The sequence below is a fragment of the Haliaeetus albicilla genome, chromosome 10, assembly GCF_947461875.1.
Source record: "Haliaeetus albicilla chromosome 10, bHalAlb1.1, whole genome shotgun sequence".
NCBI lineage: Eukaryota > Metazoa > Chordata > Aves > Accipitriformes > Accipitridae > Haliaeetus > Haliaeetus albicilla.
This window is the reverse complement of record NC_091492.1, coordinates 2,556,256-2,577,528: the sequence shown is the minus strand read 5'-3', so window position 1 is coordinate 2,577,528 and position 21,273 is coordinate 2,556,256. Positions and strand designations below refer to the sequence as shown.

General features: G+C 48.2%; 1 protein-coding gene across 1 annotated transcript in view; it reads right to left on the bottom strand.

Moving 5' to 3' along the window:
• Nucleotides 1-3,957: 3,957 nt before the first annotated feature.
• SLC7A5 (solute carrier family 7 member 5) overlaps nt 3,958-21,273 on the bottom strand; it is a 41,288-nt gene continuing 23,972 nt past the window's right edge. Inside the window, exons 3-10 of the mRNA XM_009922095.2 lie at nt 18,383-18,488; nt 17,579-17,623; nt 16,072-16,195; nt 14,868-14,971; nt 13,971-14,067; nt 13,469-13,618; nt 12,118-12,295; nt 3,958-10,227 (exon numbers count right to left, since the gene is read on the bottom strand). Of these exons, the coding sequence (XP_009920397.2) occupies nt 10,172-10,227; nt 12,118-12,295; nt 13,469-13,618; nt 13,971-14,067; nt 14,868-14,971; nt 16,072-16,195; nt 17,579-17,623; nt 18,383-18,488 (860 nt within the window). The 3' untranslated portion in view covers nt 3,958-10,171. The remainder of the gene's footprint in view (nt 10,228-12,117; nt 12,296-13,468; nt 13,619-13,970; nt 14,068-14,867; nt 14,972-16,071; nt 16,196-17,578; nt 17,624-18,382; nt 18,489-21,273) is intronic.

The following is a 21,273-nucleotide window of genomic DNA, read 5'->3' as shown; positions in this document are numbered from 1 at the left end:
CACGGCTCCTGGTGCACACGGTGGGTAATTGGATTGTGCTGAAAGAGCTTTCAGCTAACCCAAATCTGGGGACAAGCTCCCCAAGGCATGTATTTAACAAGACTAAGGCAACAGGTACATTTTCTGCTCCAGCAAACCTTGACTGCAAGCTGGCTTTTGGAGACAGGGTCCTGGCAGAACTCTTCACGTGAACACGAGGTGCCTTGCACGGTGGCCCTAGAAGAACAGCGTCTGAAGGACAAGTCAGTTACATTAGGAAAGAGAGGCTCAGGTAGGAGGAATTGTCATTTCTTACTTCCCTGGTCTCTTACTCGATATAGGGATTCAAATGTGGATTTCTCTTTTGCGTTGTGCAGCTTGGATGAAGACCAGGGGAATTTCCAGCACTTATTGCCCCACCTGATTCAGGCAGAGCTTTTAATCTGTTCTTGTCAGGTGGGCAAGATCGTTCACAGCTGGGGAAACTGAGGCACAACCAGGCACAGTGGTGGTTGGCTGGAGGAGAGCCTGGATTCCCAGGTTCCCCCCCAATTGCAGCACCATCTCCTGTGCCATCTCTCCCCGGTGAGGGGGTGGCAGTCCGAGATAGGCAAAAAACTTGCATATTCAGTAAATATGCAGGGGGGAAAAAACCTTATAGGTATCTGTAAAAAAATCCCTCTGCTTTATTTCAAGGTCTGGTAATCAGGGGGTTGGAGGCATACTTCTGTTAAAGATCTACAACACCCACTCTTCTACAAATCCAGTGTCGCTGAGCTCTGACACCTTAAGTAGGTCTCCAGCAAAACCAGGACAGACTGGCATGTTCTGAAGAGACACCTTTATTTCATGGCTTTGGTACAACAGGTGAAATACTAGCAACTCCCTTCAAAAAAAAAGACTTCCAAGCAGAACTTCCATTGCTTCAATATGAACGGGACAATTTTGTTGTTGGGTGTATTTTTCTGCAAGGAAGTTTGTCAGCATCAATTCTCCTTTTATTAACTTTCCTTATACCTGTGTCTCATTTTTGGTGTATTTATCTGCCTCAGAGGATCCCTTTATTAGTTCTATCCACAATTCCTTGTCAGCTCCTTGCTTTCATTTATGTTTGCACCCTTGAAGCAGTTCCCAGCCCATGTCACACCCCACCCTTAGTGGCTTCTTCCCAACCCAAACATATTTAGTGCCTTTCATCCTTTGCACAAATCTTCAAATAAACAGCTGTTTTATTGCTTTTTGCTGGGCTTGCCTCCAGTTTGCAGAGGCATTTCTACTTGCTGCTTCAAGGGCTCACCCTTCTTTGGTGGCAGACCCCTGTGCCTCTCTCCACTCCACTCAAACACACAGGTGCTCCTGGGTTTGGGGAGAAAAATGTCATGGGTTTGGTTAGAGGGTGGAAAAACGTCAGTCTTGCTGCGTGGCTACCATGCAGTGATTCCTTCCTGGGCAAAGCCCAGCACGAGGCTTCCTCTACCACCGTGGGGTTTCTTCTCCCGCCGTTAATGAATTGATGTTCATCCTCCGGGCACGACAGCATGGCTGCTGCAGTGGCACCAAAGGAAAGGACAACTGGGGGGGGAGCCAAGAGTCAACACATGGCCAAAGGACCGCGTCTCCAGCAGCAATCAGTAGTGATCTTTCAGAGAAAACTCATATGAAACACGAGGTCTGATCCCTTCCCGAGTTTGTTCTTCCAGCCTGGGACTCACAAAGACAGCGCTCGAGGCTGAGGCTGCACCAGGGCTGTTGCAGTTAGTAACAAACCCTTTTATCTGAGCTCTTTTTGAACTTTTATGCACACATAAAAGTTGTCTCAACAACATCCCGACACCGAGCGCATGATTAACACTGCCGTGTGCGATAAAACACTTCCCGCCTTTGTTTCGGGCTGCCCGCCTAAGCGCTCGCTCCCTGCCAGGAGATGCCTCGTTGCAATCAACTTTATATTTGATGAGCCTGAAAAAAGCTCGTTCTCCAGGAGACTTTGCCACCCCTGTCCGTCTCTTTCCAGATCGTATGTGCTGAACTGGCCTGAACCAAGATCCACACGCAAGCTCTGCAGACCACCTCCCTCCACTGTTAACTACATTTGCCAGTGTTTTCGCTCTCCCAAACAACTACCACTGAAATGAATTCCTTCTTTCAAACCCTGTGGGTAGCTCAGTGAGACCCTGAGCCTGCTGAAAACCCAAGGATGCAAAGCACTGGAAGCGTGGTGATCTGCTGAGGACTGACCTCCCTGTACAAAAGCTGCATGTTTCTCCCCAGGATGCTCTCCTCCGTCTCCCTGCTCACTGTACCCTCTACAACAGCTTCTTGCAACTGGTCTGGTCTACTCCTGGACCCTTTACCTGTACTGGCATCCCGTTTGCCAGCTCCGATACAGCAGGCATCACTGCTGCGTTGTGCAGGGGGTTGCACATGGCTGCTGGTAGCACTTAATCTGATCTGGGACCCTTCGCAGCTCTTGAAGGCCTCTGAATCCCACAGCTGGAGCTTTGCTCTGAAATAGGATGCTTTATCTGGCACCAAATCCTTGGGCTTGCTCCCTGTGAAGAAAGACTCCAGCACGGGAACTTCTCCAAGCAAGCCTGTAGCAAACACGGATGCAAATAACTCATTCTGTTTCTGTGCTACTGCCTTATCTGTCTGCTAAAGCACTTTGCAGCACAGCACGGGGTCCGCTGTGTCTCTGGCAGGCTTCCCATGGGCGTCACAGCCCTTCTCCTCCTCGGGCCATCAGCGTCCTGCTTGTGAATGTAGTGTTGACTTGTCTTATTGAGGTTTTATATTTAATTTGCCAGTTTAGTCTCTCCTCTGTTTTCCTTCTTTGGACACAACTGTCACTTTTTGAATGATCTCTTTTAAATCGCTAATGGCACAGGCTATTCTGCTGTTCAGCCATGCTGGCTTTTAGAGATGTTTTTCTTAGATTACTTTAATTCCTCCACTAAGAGTCTCTAATGCCATATTGGAGAGCCTCTGTGCCCCTTGTTGCACACATTTTTCCTTGTAACTGCATTCTCATTTCTGCACCTCTGACTTCTTCCTTTTATATATATATATATTTAGGGGTTTGGTCTTACAAGGACATTGGGCTTAAGCATGTAACACTGCAGATTCTCTCTTCCAGTGTTACTTTCTGGAACAGCCACAATGCTCGAGAGTAAATCAAGAATTGCCTCTTTCTCGGGAATTCCCTCATTGCTCAAGACATCAGTTGACTGTAGCACCTAGAATGCAGTATGAAATTTGTGTGTAACACCTCTTCAGCCTCTGTAGGCATCACTGAAGTGTCCCTTTACTACTGGGTTTTCTTTGCAGCCTTCCTCTCATGCCTGTTTCTTCCTCTTGGGGTGTGTGTGTGTGTTTGTCAACAGAATAGCCTGAACACCATCTTCTCCTTTAGGAAGGAAAACTGAGCTCTGCCATCTGCACACCCAGAAGTGCAAATCTTCCAGCAATCCCCACACCTCCGCCTTTCTGTACCCCTGAGCATCCCATCCCCTCCCTGCAGGGCCCCTGCAGACAGAGCATCTCTCCAGCCTGGAAGGACACAGGGAGGAGGGATTGCAGCAGAGGATCATTTTCCCCGCAGAAAGTTTGATACCTTCCTGCTGTTAAGACTTTTTTTTTTTGGCTGCAGGCTTTTACCAGCAGCATCTGTCATATAACCAATGCAGATACACCCTGGGAATTAGGACATCTGTCGTCTGCTCCTACCTCTTCCCAAACCTCACCCACTTTCCCATTCCCTTACTTTTAACACATGCAAAACCAGAAACAGTAACTAGAATTTTTAAAAGGAGGATGGTGATAGAGGAATGGCTGCTGTAATTGCTCGGCTATGTTCCTAGACCCATCTGCAAGAGGAATGTTTGGAAACGCAGGGCTCAGGTGCTGCTGGCTGTGGGATAAACAAGGCAACCTTTTGCAAAATAGAAGTTTTAGAGGCAAAGACCAGCAACAAGAGAGTTGTAATTCAGCTTTCTTTGTTAAAAAAACAAAACAACCCAAAACATAGACCAACTCAAACATTTAACAGATTTGTTAACCACAGACATAAAAGAATCAAGAAATACTAGAAAAAATACATTGCAGGAGACATCTTGTTTTACAAGGCAATTTGATTAAGTTACTACTGGCTGACCAGCACTCAGTCGTGGAATAGCTGTGTTGACAGAACACAAACATTGTAAATAGACAGCGCTTACTGTAGAAGTATTAAGACTAAAAGATATTTACCCCTTCAAATAAATAGAATGTCATCTACAGCAACATTTAAATTAGTAAAATATTTTTAAAGCAACCAAATATAACAAAATTGTAAATCAGATCTAGAATTTCTTCTGTATGTTAAGATCCTTTTTTTATTGTGTTTTTAAAAAAAAAAACAACAAAAATACAAACTTTAGAAGAAAGGTATCTCTGAAAAGTCAGATCATTCACTAGAAGTGAATTTCACCCTCCTTTTGTTCTGCCGGCCAGCGCAAGGTCTGGGTACCACTTAAATTTCTTCCTTTGCAAGGATTTAGGTGGGACACGAACCTCACCCCGTCCTCTGAACAAATAAGGATTTTTTTTTCCCTACACGTGAAATTCATCCCAGCGCAGGAGACGCAACCGGACCCCACAGCACCACGTCCCACTGGCTGGGATGTGGGAGAGCATCCGAGCGCCTGCAGAGCCCCTGCACCGAGATGAACGTCACCCAACGAGAATAATTTAGGTGTAGATATAAAGTCTCTTTTAGGCCATTTAAAAATTAATTCAATATTTAAAAAAATATTTTTTTTTTCTCATTAACACTTCAACAGCTGGAGGAAGCAACACCCCTTCTCACGCAAGGAATGGGGGGCTAAAAGCAAAGAAATAATCCTCTGGACATCAGTTTCTTAGGGTCGACCTAATCCAAGCCACATTTCCTACGTGCAGCTGAGCGGCACTTGGCTTTGACTCCCAGCAGCATCCCGTGCACACGCACCCCCCAACCCCGTCTGCTAGTTCCAGTTCCGACCATGTAAACTGGGAAGAAACTTCTCAAGTATGGGCAAAACCAGCGTAAGGCTGGCTGGCTTTAACTCCTCAAGAAGCCAGCAGAAACGAAGAGCCCCTTGAGCATCCCTCAACGCCTAGGTCTCGTGGGATGCCCTGGCACGGGTAAGGTCCCCGGCGGAGGCGCGGGAGCAGATTCCCATCGCCGCAGGGAGCCGGCTGCCGCGCTCCCTGGTCGGCAGCCAAGTGCCGCCGGCTCCAGCCGCGCCGGCCCATCCCACAGCCGGAGATGATCGCCGGGCTCCCGGGGCCGGCACAAGGCTGCAATTCAGTCTGTGGGGCTCTGCCGAGGTTGTGGCGCCGGCCGGCAGACCTCAGCAAGAGCCCTGGGGAAGGGGGGAACGGGAGCCGTCTCGCCCCTGGGCTGCCCTTTCCCAAGCTCCAGTAGGAAACTTTGTTCCAGCCCTTTCTCAATGGCCAACGTTGCCTTCCCCTTTGATGTCATTAGAAATGGAGTTGCGCAACCGGTTGATGGAAAAGCTGGCATCCCACAAGAACAGTCGCAAACAGCCAGAGTGTTGTGTAATGACAGCATTTGACCGTTTCCTTCTTTTTTTTTTTTTTTTAATTTTTATTTTTTATTAAAGCCCGAGAACACTGTAGCCTCGGCTGAAGGCACGGGTACCTTCCCAGACTGAGAGGAAGCCTTCCCTGCGATTCCCCACAGCCACACCGGGACTCTGCCACTGCAAACATCTCTCCACGGTTGGGAAGTCGTGGCCGTGGGGAAAAGCTCTGCTGCAACGCCGCTGCCCCTCGAGGGCTCTGCTCTCAGGCAGACCCACAGTGGAGGAGCCCATGGAGGAACCCAATTTATTCCCTTGCCTGAGCTGCCCACAGGGAGAGGGCTCGGAGAAAAACAAAGCTGCTTCTTACAAGTTTCAATCCAGTTGAAGGGTCTTTAAAGTTTGTTCAACAGTGACAGAGTCCCTTTGAACTTAGTGTCCACAGAGGGTGCCGTTAAAAACAAAAGCGTGTTTACCAGAACACAGTATCTGAGATGGAAAACACTGCAAATACTGCAGGAAGTTTAAAAAAAAAAAAAAAAAAAAGGAAAAAAAGAAATATCCACCCAGGATGACTTCAAGCCCCATTTTTGGCCGGGAGCATTTTGTGGGGCTGGTTCCCCTCTCAGTCGGGAAGAAGGTTTCTCATTTAGAAAGAGGAACCCAATGGGTAAGAAAGCACTTGGCCACCCGCTCCTGCATGCCTCTGCCCTACATTTTAGCAATCCCCGAGAGACGCTATTCTGTGAACACCCCTAACAACTGACTGCCTGGGAGTCTAAATACTTAAAAACAAGCTAAGAAAAGCAATAACTGAAAGGGGGGGTTTAGCAGAAGGACCAAGGGACTACTGAGGCACAGCCATCGCTTGCAGAAATACGCAGCCACGGCTCCATGGTTGGACTCGATGATCTTAAAGGTCTTTTCCAACCTAAATGATTCTGTGATTCTACAATTGCACTGACATGACCGCCCCAGCTGTACTTGCAGAATACTGTCCTATGAAGTAGATTCACGCGGTATCTCGTTTAACTGTAGCTACTGTTAAAAAAGCAAACTCACGGTCACTGTGGTTGTACGTGTCCTTTGCGGGAAGGGTTTCTCTCCCTTGGTGGGTTGCAACAGGCATGACTGATCACGGGCTCGAAAGAGCACAAGTGAACAGGGAAACAACAGAAAAATCCCACATCCAGTGCTGGGAATGATGAGAAATTTTCTGTGAAGTCTCTGTTGCTCCCCTCACTCTCTGTGACATGTCATTCCACATTTGAGGAAAACAAGCAGCAAGGAGGTCTTTCACAGGGATGTATTCTCTCTTTTTTCCATACCAAAAATCCAGCTGAACACAGCAAGCCCCTGAGGGCAGCAGACACTCCTGGTTGCTGATCTGAGTTACAAGCTGTCGCACTGGACAGCAAATGCTGTTAGCAGCAGTTTCACCCACTGGAGAAATTACTTTCTTGTGTTTTCTTTATAAAATGAAATTCAGTTTCAACCCCCTTACTCATTATCTCCCTAACCTCCAGGAAAAAATAACCCACCCTCTTACAGCCGTGTTACCAAGCTCTGGTGGAGGGGAACTGTCGGGGTCAATGAACTGGGGATAAAAGAAATCAGGTTTTTGCAAGGTAAACTTTGAGATGTGAGCTGTGGCTGACCAAATCCAACATTTTTGTCATTCTGTGCTGGTACCTGGTTCAGTTTCTTCCTATAGCTCTATTGCCAGGGAGATGCTGGCGAGATCACCAAGAAACATATGGTAGCAATGCCAGAGCCAGCAGGTTAGTACAAGAGAAAGATCTTTAGCAGCAAGTGAAAAATCATGAAAATTCATAAAGAGCAAGCAAGCAAGTTAAGGATTTAATTGAGATCAGTTAGTTAATAAAAAAAATATTTCTCAGTGTGACATCTCCTTTTTAAAACCAGTGTGAAAGGTTCACCACGAGGATATCATGTAGTGATGGTCTTCATCACTGATGAAAGTAATTTAAAGATGTGTCCAAACCAAGCAACGCCCATGCCTTTGGGAGATTTGGACCCATTTCTGAGCTCTCTGTGCATTGGACTTGAGTGCTAATTTACATTGGATTGAGGTGGCTGAGAGTTAAAATCCCTTTCCTTTGCATCGCAAGTAATTCTGCTGGTATATATTAGCACTGAGAGCCCCTACGCTGAACCCAGGCCCCGCAGGAAGCTGGCCCTGAGACCATTACAGCCAAAAAAAATGCAGACCAAGTGGAAGGTGACAGACTGAGGTTCTCTCTCCATGAAACAGGTCCAGCATAAGCAGTGATTTCCCATCACTACCCTGCCAAAACATCTTGGCCTTCAGCTGGAAGAGGATTCCAAAAACTGAGTTCAGGTTTTATGGTTCACGACCTTATTTATGCAAATGCCTCTCCACAGGCACTGGATCTGAGATGCTCCAATTCATTGCACATAGGTCCCTGAACAGCCAGGCACTGGCCATAAACTTTGGGTTCTTCTGCACTGTAGATATACCCAAACCAGCTGCAGCTCTTCCACAGGTTAACTTAGCTCCAGGAAAGCTCAATGCTAACGCATGTAAAGTGGCACCTGAGCTGGCTTGGGTGTATCCGCACTGTGCTGCCATGGAATAAACAACCCAACAGCAAAGGTTTTCAGCGCGATGATTGTCTCACCTATTCCTCCTGCAGTGCCTCAAAGCAAAGACGCGTGGTTGGCGAAGCAATAGCAAAGAGCTGCACGTAGACGCTTGTTGACATAGCCACTGTCATTGTCACACACGCTTGAACAGAAGCTGCCACCTGCTATAACACGCACTATTTTTGCTGAAGAGCTTAAAAGGACAAAGCATGAGCTAGTACCATTGGGGTCCTTAATGCCTCTTCATCCAAAATAAGTCTATGCTACAAGGAGCATCCAATAGAAAGCATTAGCTCTTCGAGGATCCCGGCTTCCAAACATCTTAGTTTACAAAAATATTGAGGAGAAAAAGTAGTTCAACAACCCATTTGCACAAAGCACAAGCACAAAGAAGATCTGTAACAGAGACTGAAGCAGCTCACTTGTGGGGAAAAGATGCTTTTGATTTCCAACTGACTATCACCTTAAGCGCAGAGGCATAATGAGCAAATTGTTCAAGAACTGCAGTTTTGCTGAAAAGGTGATGCTTTTGACCAAATAAAGCAACATGTTCCGAACAGGACAGTTTTGACTACTGGGGAACTAGAGGAATTTGGGGTGGGCTCAGAGGATGGGACTGCACCACCCACAACAGCAAAACAAGATTTCACATGCGGGTCATGCTTTATGCTCAAAGAGCGCTCCCTGAACGGGAGGATGGTGGTGGGGGCATCTCACCAAGCCAAACCCGATGCTGCAGTTTTGCAAGAAGAAGGACCAGACCCCTGGTCCCTGCTTCTTACAGCAAAACAGACCGTCTACGGCAGACCGAGATTAAAGCCAGGCTCCAGCCATCCAGGGACATCTGCCCCTTTCTGCACCCCCAGACCCAGTTGGTCCCATCTCCACTGCATGTTCTAGAAGAGACACAGCATAACGAAGGGCACGGTGACAGGCAATCAGGGAACGAGCCAAGGGAATCCCACCCTGATTTTCTCTTTGCAAATGGTTTAGGGGCAAACATGAACCACACTGCGGGCAATGAACAGGGCCATTGGGAGAGCATGATATTGCTCTACCCATGCTGGATGATAGTCTATCTACAGAAAAACACGGAGTGAGCAAGCCAAGGGCTTGGCTTTCTGCTAATTGCAATTCCCTGGGTTTATCAGGAGGAACTCCACCCTCAGGCCTGCCCCAGTGCTAATTCACAGGGCCACGGGATGGGCATTGTGGTGAAGAGCATCCCGGAGGACCGGCTCAATAGCAGGGAGATGGCTTGGATCTGAGAGTTAAAAGCCAGACAGTGGCAGGGGACCCCGAGTGCACTAGTCAGGAATGCAACAAAAGTCAGACGAGGCCTCCCCACATCGTTTCTCTGACACTAACTCTGCTCTGCCTTGTCTCACCTAAGTCATTGCCAGCGGACAGAGTCCAAAGCATCCAGCAGCAGGGATTTTGGTGTAAGTTTGTGTGTGTGTGTGAGCGTGTGAGCCAACATCAGCCAACCTTTCCTTGCCAACCACCCCGCCTTGACCAGGTAAGGCAGGTGCCCCAGGCACGTTTGTATGGCTGGCAACACTCAAACCGGGCTCACGAGCAGAATCGCCGGCATCTGGGGGATCCCAGACCCAAACCAAATAAGCCTACACAGATCTGAACTACAGCCCTCAGCATCACACACGCGCACACACACACACACACAGATGCCGATCGCACTCGCTGCTGCCGGACAGGCAGGACCCCTTCGAAGCTGCCAGCGGGAATTCCTCCTCCTGGCCCGTGTTCGTACCAAGAACTTCTCATCGCAGCATTGCTCATCTGCCAGGCTAAAGGTTGGTGACGGAGGGGCTGGAGGAGGCAAGGCAGAGCCAGGAGCACAGTGTCAGACACGAAGCAGCTCCGACGGGGTGCTCCAGTGCCTAGGTTTTGTTTACGAGGGATCAGAAGCGTTTTCTCCTTGTGTCGTCTTAAAATAATATTGTGCGTTTCCTCGAGCTGAATGTCTCTGCTTTTCCTGCTTATGATTCTTGCGGAACCACTTCCATCAGTTTCTGGCACAGGACTGTGGCAGAGACTGTGGGGAAGAAAGCAAAGCACAGGTCAGAGATCGCACGCAGGGGCCCAACAGATATCTTGGTCTTGGTTCACGATACTCTGCCTCAAAAGGGCTGACCCATTTGCCTCCCCACCGTGGTTCTGAGCAAGATTAGTCCAAATACAATTTAAGACTTGAAAGCAAATGAGCCGTGGGCTACTCTCTACTCATGCCCAGAATTTAAACATGCAACACTGGGAGCTTTGCTCCTGCAGCTAGGATGCTGGACTGCCCCGAGAGAGGCTCTGGTACTTCTTGACACCAGTTTCTAATTGCCTGGTGATTTGGTAACTACGTTTGGATGCCAGAACTGCGCGCAGCCAAAACTGAGTCAGGCACAATAGCAGGAATGGGCATCGCAAATAAGAGCCGATGCTTTTACTTCCAATTTTGCAAACCTCGGCCGTATGTGCACACAGCTTCTTTAAAGGCTCAAGTACCCAGGACAAAACCAGCTCAGCATACTGAACACAAGGCAGAGTCCGCTGCCTTGCACAGAGCAGGTGAAGAGCAAAGGAAGCATTTCAGTTGCAAGTTTGCACAGGAAAGGTGCTAAACTGAAGTAACTTTTATTTTTTCACCCATTAGTTGTGGTGGCTAGTATCCAAACACACCTGTGCTTTCTGTTGCTTCACTGTGTGTTTGGAGATCACAAGATAGTCTTGCCAGGTAAAGCTAACGCTAATTCTAAATGCACACAAAGTCAAACTTGGGTCAGTTGGAGGTGATAAAATTATCTGCAATATATGAATATACACATACGTTTAAAGTTCGTATGTTTCTAACTGGACATTTGCAGGATTATCATTCTGTGTTCCCAGAATATTTTCTATATTCTCTGTACAAGCCTTTGGTGGTAAAAAACAATTAATATGGTAATTTGCCACACAGGCACTGCAAAACTGGCTTTTCCAGGAATTGAGCCTAATTCTCAGAATAAAAAAGGGAGTGTGTGAGAGAGAGACAGAGACAGACAGGGGAAAAAAAAAAAAAAAGAATAACAAGTGCTGAGCACTGTTGAAAGCCTTTTTCTTCTTCATAAAAAGCATCCAGCTAAGGCTGGGCATTTCTACTTGTCTGCTTTTCTAGGTCAGCCTGTTGTATGAGACCTGGGAGGCAGATGGTAGAGTTTAGTTACTTGGACAACACGGATTGACTTTCTTGATTCAGTTGTTCAGACAGAGGTTGCATGTGCCAAGCACAGCCTCTCCATCCCTTCAAAACACACCGTGGTGTAGTGTCAGCTGTTGGAAAACCTTATACAAACATATCTTAAAAATAAACCCTGTAAGAGAAAACATCCAGGGGATATTCCCCTCCCTCTGCTCTGCTGCCGCATTTTGATGCCAAGGAGAACTTTGACTGGATCAGAAATGTTAGCACTGGCTAAGCGATGGTTTGGGACTAATTACAAATTTTCAGCAGTCAGATTGAGGCCAACTGTGCTCAGACTTTTATGCTGTTACTTCTTTTCCCTTCCTACACCACTAGAAAGGGATTCTCTGCTGACAAAAGGCCTGACCCTGGGCTTTTACAGGAGGCAGAAGAAAGGCAGCAATGTGCTCGGCGAATTACGCTCCGCTGCCTAACAATACCCTGTTTGCCAAGATAAAAAAACCCCCCACGGTATTTGGCCCAAACTGCGCACTTATCACAAGCCAGGGTGCATTTTGGGTGCTTGGTAGATAAGGTAATCATCAGGATGAAACTTATTACTGTTAAAGAAGAACCGATCAGAGCCAAGACACTGGAAGCCTCCACTACACGAAGGAGAGCCAGTGCTACTAGATGTAGCATGCTCACTGGGAAGCTCCTATTTTTGGAGAAAAAGCCAAGGCTGCACCCTTGCTCTTCACTGGTAATACTTACAGATGCCTTGGAGAACCCACTTGGGCTTGTTTTGCCACCAGACCCCGAAGAAGTAAACAGGGATCCCACTGAAGATGATTGCAAAGCCAATCGCACATTCCTTCGGCGTCATCCAGAAGGAAACAGCAATGAGAAACAAGCACGCCAGGATGAAGAAAATGGGCAGGCAGATGTTCACCTAAACAAGGACCCAAAGAACACGTTAGAAGTTGTACCAGGGGAACAGGGTACGCTTTCCACTGAAGTTTATCTAGCTGTACAGCCCGGGGAGGGAAGGAGTTCATGTTCCACCCCCGCATGGACAGTGCTCCTGTCTGTCCCAGCGCTCTCAACAAGGGGACCATGATCTTGAACTGCCAGGGGGAAGGTATCGATTTAGGCAGTGCTCTTCATCAATCCTGGAGAAAACAGACGTAGGCTAACACTTAACACGTACATTTAAAACGAGCAAAACAAAGCATGGAGATGTGGCTTGCCAAAGAGCCATGTGCCTTTCTCAGCACCCTTTTTTTGACCCCAATTCCATCCTTGAATGATTCCTTATAAGAAGCACCTGTACCAACAGCACCAAATTCAGCAGCAACCACAGCACAAGCCATAGCACCTTCACAGCAGGGTCTCAGAGGACTTGGCTACACTGTTCTGAGCAGGGCACCTGCTGCGAACAGCCCAGCTTTTAGAAGAAAAACCAAAAAGACCAAAGGAAACACCCTGCAAAGAGTTACTTTGGGAAGGCACTGGTACAGGTCTGTGAGTTTGTTTCTCTCTGGCTTCCTGTTGCCTGGCAGAGACCTGAGCGTGCTGGGGGATGAGTGAGAAACATGCCTTTAAGGAAGGCAGACACGCTTGTGGCTGACATGATTTTGGCCTCCTCCCAGATGGGATGCAGTACTGCCAAGCTGGCCAAGGACAAAGAGAACAAAGTTCTCATCTCTGCAGGCGTGGGTTTGTCTGCTTTATTAAAAAGCTATTTTAAGTGAATTCCATGGTGGTACAGAGTGTTTCACTGAGAACCACAGCCTATGATTTGTCCTGGGGAATACGTTAGTCATTGAGAGCTTCCCACTGGGCTACCCCACCAGAATACCCTGCATCTCTGACACCCAGAGCCTCCTTCACCCTGATGTCCCCGTGCCCGTGGCAGCTCTTCATCCCCCCGCACCGATTCACATTCGGCAGATTTCCATGCAGCAAGGACACCCGCATTAGCTACAACACAACATTTCCCCTGCACGCTTGCAATCCCAGTCCCTCTTCTGTACAGGACAAGCAGCTGAACTCGCTGAACCTTCCCTGGTGCTGAGAAGGGACTTGGGGAGGACCCACCACACAATGACCACACTGTTCTCACCTTGATGGGCCTTTCCAGCTCTGGCTTCTTGTAACGCAGCCACATCATGCCGATGATGGCCAGAGCCACGCACAGCCAGTTGAAGAAGCTGAAGAAGTTGATGACTGAGAAAATGTTGTTGGAGAAGGCATAGAGCAGGGTCATGACACACTGCATCCAGAAAAAAAAAGCCATTAGCAAAGGGAGTATGCAAACCCATGTATGTCACAACACTACATACAGATACTTTAGAAGAACTATCTGCCAGGAAAAGAATCATGTTGATTTTTACTTATTTAAGCTATTTTCAACTGGTGCCTGGAGCAAGTTCAAAACAGAAGTGGAATGTGAGGATATGACGAGAAGGAGAAGGGTCTATCCTCTCCTGTAGGCGCATGCAGGAATGGCTGTGTCTGGAGGTGGTACCCAAGTAGCCCCCCTCCAAGCACCCTGATGGGATCCTACCCCCGACCCGTTTCTCAACACCGGGTCGATGCTCATCACCACAGAGCCAGGTGCTTACCGTAAAGATGAGGGATGGCACGGGAGTGAGAAGCCTGGGGTGAATCATAGACAGGATTGAAGGCAAGTGTCCTTCTCGGGAGCCCACGAAGAACAGCCTGAGGTGGGGGAGGCAGAGCAGTTATCACCTCTGCAACCTTCAGCCCCGGGCCGGGGTTTGCCTTCAGCACAAAACAAGTGGGGACAGCCCAAGCTCAGCCTAGACACTGCTGAGGCAGCAAGACTGAAACGTCCAGGCTCCACGCAGGTTTTCCACCTTAGTGGTGCCTTGCACGACGCCAGCCGGACCCTTTTGCTAGTCACTGGTTCAGGAGTGGGGCCCTGCAGGATCAGCCCCCAACACGGGGTGTTCTGCATATACACAGTGGAAAGTCCCCGTCTCAGAAGGAAGGCTGGAGACGGACAAAGAATGCAAGAAAAGATGTATCTATATCCTCCTTTCCAGAGAGGGCAATTAAGTGACTTTCCTAAGACAACCTGGCGAGATGTGTGTCAGCACTGGAAGCATCTCAGTCCCCATCCTGCCCCGTCCTTTCTGTCCTTTCTCCCGTTTCTGGAGAGATTTCTCAGCCCTGAAGTTTCATAACCTTCTGCTTTTCATTAAAGCCACTTTCTCAGGCAACATCACTGAGCCCCAAGCCTGTGTTTGTTTATGTTCTAATAACTTCAGCAGGACTTTGCCTGAGGAACAGAAGACTAAGACCACTGAAAGGGTTTCCTTTAAACTGAATATGGTTTTAAAGCCTTACTGGTGTTTTTTTTCCACATTCCCCACATGGCCTCCAGACTCTTTAGACTTTGTGTCTACCCACAGCCACTCTTTGGAGGACAACTCCAAAGGAAGGGGCATTAAGCATGACTTGTAAACAAAAACCACAAAATTGAGCAAGAAACCTACCGGGAAGAAGTGAAGAGAGATCCATTAACGGATCCAAAGCATGATAAGCCCACAAAGACGGGTATGATCCAGGACATGACGCCAAGGTGATAGTTCCCAAAATCCTAAATGGGGGGCAACAAGACAGACATTTTGCACCCAGAATGTCCAAAAGAACTCACAGCTGCCTACAAAGACTTAATATTTGTAGAAATCTGAACAAATGATGGCTTAGCGCTGAAGCTGCTTTGGAGTTTCCCATACTGCCATTTGCTGCTACTCCTTCCTGAAAAAGCATATTGTAGAATTGCAAAAAAATCAGCAGCGTGGCCCTCCCTCAGAGTCAGGACGCAACATTTATCAGAACGGCTATCCAAAAGTTCAAGACCAAATGGAAACTGCGAGGAGATTCAGACATGCAGATATTGCCGATGGCTGAATAAGGACCTGGGACTCAGCCCCTTAGAAACGCCATGACCCGGAGTTGTAGTTTTCTATCACAAACTGACCCCGCGCTGCTTCCCTGCAGTTTTACGCCAGTGCTGTTATATTGATTTCAAGACTTGCAAAGGCACACAACTACAGCAATGTAACACAGGCTGGCATCTCCGATAACAGCACTGCGTAGGTGCAGGCTGGAGCGGGGGCTTGGGACTAATCCGAAGGATGCAGCACTGTCACCTGAATGGCCCAGACCAACTTATCCTGGACTGGGAGATTCCCCTTGAAGCACTGAACAATCCTGGTCACGCTCAGTTTGCAAGGTCACACCATGCTGCTCACTTCTGAAGCAACCAGGACTTCTGACCGCAATGGCATTTTAATTAATAGAAGTATTATTTTTCTCTTTTAATTAAAACAAGGAAGATACAGAGAGAGAACAATCTAGTTCAGTATTGACTGAATGACCTTTTCCCATAAATATCACGCTCTGGTAACTGATGAGAAGTCATGAGGCCAGCAGCAACCTTGCATATTTAGGAATTAAGAGCAGCGCTAACTGATTGCTCACCCTTACTACTGTCTGTGATTAAACCCACTTGGTATCACGCTGTTCTTCCCTGCTCCCGTCACAGTTGCTCTTTATCTCCTGTCAAACATCAGCTTTTTTGTAAGCAGCCATGATCAGCCTGGAACAAACTAGGTGATGTATGCAGAGATTGTAAGTCTGATTTAACCAGCCCTGGAAAACAGATGAGTCACATCAGAAATGCACCTATCTTACCACAGCCACGGCTTCGGATGTCAGCATCTGGTCCGTCGACAGGGTTGTGAAGTAAGCCAAGTTTGTCAGTACGTAAACCAAAGTGACTACAGGTAGTGAGATGATGATCGCCAGAGGCAGGTTTCTAGGAAGAAAATATAAATTGTAATGGAGCGCTGCAGTTCAGAGAAGAGAGCTGTTGATGCCAGGGATCAGTGGCTCATGCTGAAGCCCTCCTGCGCTCGCTTAAAGTTGGCTTCAGCCATTCTGTTCTTCTTTGGCTCTTCAGCATGTCCAGTTTCCCAGCCACAGGCTGTTCCCCTAGGAGAGGGGAAGATGCCCACACGGGAACAGCCCAGAGACTGACAGATGTAGAGTGAAGGATTATGGCAGAAGGGACTTTTTGCATGGAGAGACTCTGGCTGTCTGGGCAAGCAGTAATGCAAGATCACTGCAAAGGCAATTAATTAAAAATACCCCCCTGTGTCTCTTGCTAGCCAGCGGCATTAGCACATGTGTTCTCTTCTGGGCAAAGAAGAAGCATTCATGCTGGTGGGTTTCTTGTGGGAGATGGAAAGATCAGGGATTTAGTGGGCAGTTTTTAGGCTCTAACTCTGTGCAGCTCGCTGGACTGATGAAACTCAAAGAAAATGGGTTCAGACACAGTCTGAGTGGGTCTGTGAAGACAAGGCTGCATTGGTACAATTTGCCTTTCCAAATAGTCTAACTTCATTTGCGAACGGAAACTGGAAAAAGAAACCCTGCTTGATGCCACGTATAATTGGTCTAGCGGAGCTCATAGCCACAGGAGGAGAGAGTCAAATACCATGACTGCATTCAGAAGACACGAAAGTAATTGCAAACTGCAAAAACCTTTTTATAACTGTGTTTGTCAAGGAAAGAGCCTATCAAACTCTATGCTTCCCAGCAGGCACTAATCACTGCCAGGGTCAGCCAGGAATGGGTTCTTGCACAAGTGACCCTGAAGCTCGTATCGACAGTGCCTCATCCGCACCTTCCCTATGAGCAAAAATGATCTATCAGCGATGTCCTGCCTCGGTGTGGCCCACCCTCACCTCACCAGGTCCCCTGCGTAACCCTGAAAGGTGCGAGCAGCGCAGAAAGCGGCTATTGCTCAACAGAACAGGAAGAGCATGTGACAAACACATGTACGCACAAATACTCTTGCAGGAGTTTATACAAGACAGTAGTAAAGCCCTGAGTGCTTCTTCCTCGTCTATAATTCAGAGGTGCCATGCCAAGGAAGCAGGACTTTCCAACAACACTGATAATATTAGCAGTCCAGGAAAGCAGTGTAAGCAACAGCCCTTCTCATACAGAGATTATTATTCCCCTTCCCCTGTTCCAGGGAGGAACAATGCCATTAATTTATCTCGTTTTCTATTTCCTCAGAAAAAGACCTTGGCTTCTGGGCTGATTAGCAACTCCTGTTACACACACAAGGAAGGGGCTTCCTGAGAACTACAGGTTTTCCTCCCAGGGAAGTCATCACAGGACACACACCTACCTGTAGGGATTTATCATCTCTTCTGTAACAAAATTCAAGTAATTCCTGTAATTTAAAAAGAAGAGTGGTTACTCCTTGGAATAAACGAAACCCTTTGCCTTACTCATCTGCAAGGGAGTTTCAGGAGGGGTAGAGAGACTGACACCTGCGGTAAAACTTATGATGGCTGATGCCTAGTCCGAGACCTACAGCACAAAACCTGCAAAGTGCAAGCCCTGGATGGTGCTGGTGGATCTAGCACACCATGCTGCCCGCTTCCTTGCAAGAGGAGGGGTGATTGCAGGTGAAGAGCTGGACCCACAAGCGACAAGGCCACCCCTCCAGGCAATAAGGATGGCTGCAACTGGCCTGTTTTCGCAGCAAATTGAGCACGCTCCTTGTGCTGGCAAGTGCTCGAAGGGACTGATAAAGAAACCCTCTGGGAGCTTCAGTTTGGTGCTCCAAGTAATCTCTTGGCATGTAGCACACCTCTCTTCTGCTAGCCAAATCCACCCTGCTGCTTTCTCTTAACACCACGTAGGAGCTGCACCAAGCATCATGGTGCATCATCATCCATCATCTGCCGCTGCTTCTAAATCCCACGATCACCTCCACTTCTCTGTGCTTCCACGTCTTAGCTGGAAATGAGGCATGAAGTATGACTATTAAGATCACTAGGCAAACCCAAAGCATCTGCCTCATTGCCCTGGTTACAAGAAAGATGGAAAGTCCTGGACCTCACTCTTCCTGCAAACACAATCTGGGGACAAAAGAAAGGGACTACAGTATTTAGCATTGAAAAAAAGATAGAGGGCTGCATCTTACCATCCTCCGTAGGCAAAGAGACCACTGTACAAAGCTAACACGATGTTCCCCACGCCTGCTTTTGTGCCTTCGAAGGAGTGCTCAGGAGTCAGGTTTGTCACATCACCTGCAAAAAACAAAAACAAGAAAGGATCAATGCAGATGGGCTGTGAACCCCAAGGGCCTTTGTGGGCATTGAAACAGAGAAACCTGGAGGCAAAAGCTGCTCTTAGGACACTTAATTATCACGCTGATGCACTTCAGGTTATGCTAGAGAGCATGTGCACATATTTCTATTGGGCTGATTCCTCCAGTTTTACAGTGTGTAATTCAGCCGGAGTAATGCACCAAGTAATCCGTGCCAAACATACTTGTCTCAAGCAACTAGTCATCATTGAGCGCTCAGACTTTCTCACGCTACAACGTGCTATCGCCGAGGTAATCTCCCAGATATTGCCCTGCGAAGAAAACATTCTGGGGTCCTTCCTGCTGGAAGATGCTATGCAAACAGATATTGTCACATTGTCCTCTCAACTGAAAGCTGCTTTCATTCGATAAAAACCCCAGGATTTCCTCTGCTTCCACCAACCACCCAATAAAGCAGAAACCCAGGATTTCCTCTAGTCCCACCAGCCACCTGATAAAGCAGAGGGTTATGGCAATCCCTTTGATTGTGGGAAGTCAGGTTCTTTGGGGCTTGAATATCAGAAGTTAGCTTCTTTAGGGCTTGAATATCAAAAGTTCCTGTTATGTACCTGCTTTTGAAAGAAAAAGCCATAAATAGATGACTTGATTGTACCTTTGGTAAGAACTGTCCCAGAGCAGCCTAGAGTTTATTTATTTTGCTTTAAAATGCTCTGCAGTTGTTTTGTTCCCTGCCTTTTGATGTGGAGCCTCTGTGCAGTCTGGGATGGCGGAGCCACACTCCCCTTCCCGGACTCAGCGCTCCCCTCGGTGAGGACGGAAGGGGGGAACGAGGCAGGATTCGGGAGGGCACGTTTGCATCCAGGGAGCCCTGTAGAAGCCCATGTGATTCCTCTTAGGGCATAGATCTTTACTAATTGCTGGAGCAACTGCATCACATGGCAGTCAGCAGGGCCTGGAGCTTAACCCTTCATCTCTTAGCACAAGGTACCCAGGATGTGCATTGGGGGTAAGGAGAGGGATGCTAATATACCAGGCGTTTTTCTTCTGGATGGCCTCTCTTCCCATCTCACGCCGGAAAATTCACTCCCTCATGCCACCAAAAGCCACTTTTGCAGAGGCTGGATAACAAATACAGATGCACGGACCTTTTAACGCCTCGCACTCATCTTTTTAGTGGTGGGGAAGGGGTACCTTTTATCAGTCTGCTGGTGCATCTTTCATTCATGGGGCTTCGCAAGGGACTGCTCCAAATCTGTGCCAGTGACACGGAGCTGCCCTGTGCACGTGGGGAGAGCTACATCGTGTCTTTTTCCCTCCCTACCTGACCCTCCAGCTCTATCCCCATCCTCTCCATCCTGGGCATTGCTCCCCTTCACCTCCTTTCTCCCTCCTGCTCCTGCTGAGTCCTAACCAGGGCAAAAAGATATTCCCTACCATGGCATCCAAAATGCTCTCTGCTCACAAAACTACCCAGAAAACCACCTCCCCTCTGCCTTCTTCCCTGCTCGGTTACTATCCCATTTGTAAGGGGATGCTGTGGGTGTGAGCTGCAAAGGAGCCAGGACCACAGCAGCAGCACATGCACTAGGCAATGAGATCTGGGAAATACCAGTTTTCCAAGGCTCTACTTGTCCAGATCCCACTGCAGATAACAGTTCTCCACCGGTGTTGCGTTGTCCCTCTCTCCCAGCAGCTCCTTGCACTAGGAAGGTCTCTTCTGAATCTGTCTTGGGATATGCTGGTTGTATTTAATGCCCCTTTAGCCAGTGAAGCTCCTTAGCAAAACGCACCAATTGTTTTTAAAAAGCGAGGACAGAAAATGTACATCAGAGTGTAATAGGAAAGCCAGGAAATGCAAAAAGACTGATATGATGCTGTGAGCTTAACCTTAGTTCCTGGCTTATAGGTTCAGTCATATAATCTTAATTTAGCATTAATGCCCCGGCCTGGCTGTGAATAAAAAAGTTGAGCAGGAGGTGGGTGTGCCCGGTATCACATTCTGCTGGATCCCTCGGGCTCAGCTTTCCTGAGTTTATTTTCTGCCCCTCGTGAATAATTACCAGTCTAGTTCTTTGCAGGTCTTTTGTTATGGGACTAAGATACGCTTTCTGTTAACTGTGACTGTGATTAGCTACTGGAACGGCACACAGACGGACTGGGAGAGCAGGAGAGCTCTCCAGGCGTTTCAAACACCCCTCGGGACGTCTCTTCTCAAAGGTCTGCTTGTGCTCTGCCAGTAGCCCAGCTCCCACCGAGGCCGAGGGATCACCACCTTTACCATGTCAGGAGGATGCTCCGATCCGGGAGCAGCCAGGGCACAAGCAGCATCACGCTGCAGGCTCACCCTCCCATTTCTTGTCCACAGCTGGACACCAGCTTCCACCAAAAAGCCTCTTTCGGGCAAAAATCTCCCAGGCCAAATGTTCCTTTTTCCGAGGCATCTGCAGGTTTCGTTCTCTGCCTTCCCAAACCTCAGACAGAAACTGTGTGCTGAGCTGCCGCCTTCGCCCAGCTGGCCAGGAGAAGAGAAGAGCACTGGTGGTCCCAGACTGAAACCACGTGCCTTGGCTTCAAGATGTGCCACCCGCTTGAAAACCGTGGGCATCTTCAGCCTCTGGGCAAGGAAGGGTCCAAGCCCAATCTGGTGGCCCGCTGGACTGTACAGACATTTTGCCTGTGCGTCTGGAGGAGGGCTGCCCTCCAGGACCCGCGAGCAAAGAGGAGGGAAAGGCAGCACGGGACCGTACGGGAGCGGCACTGAAGCA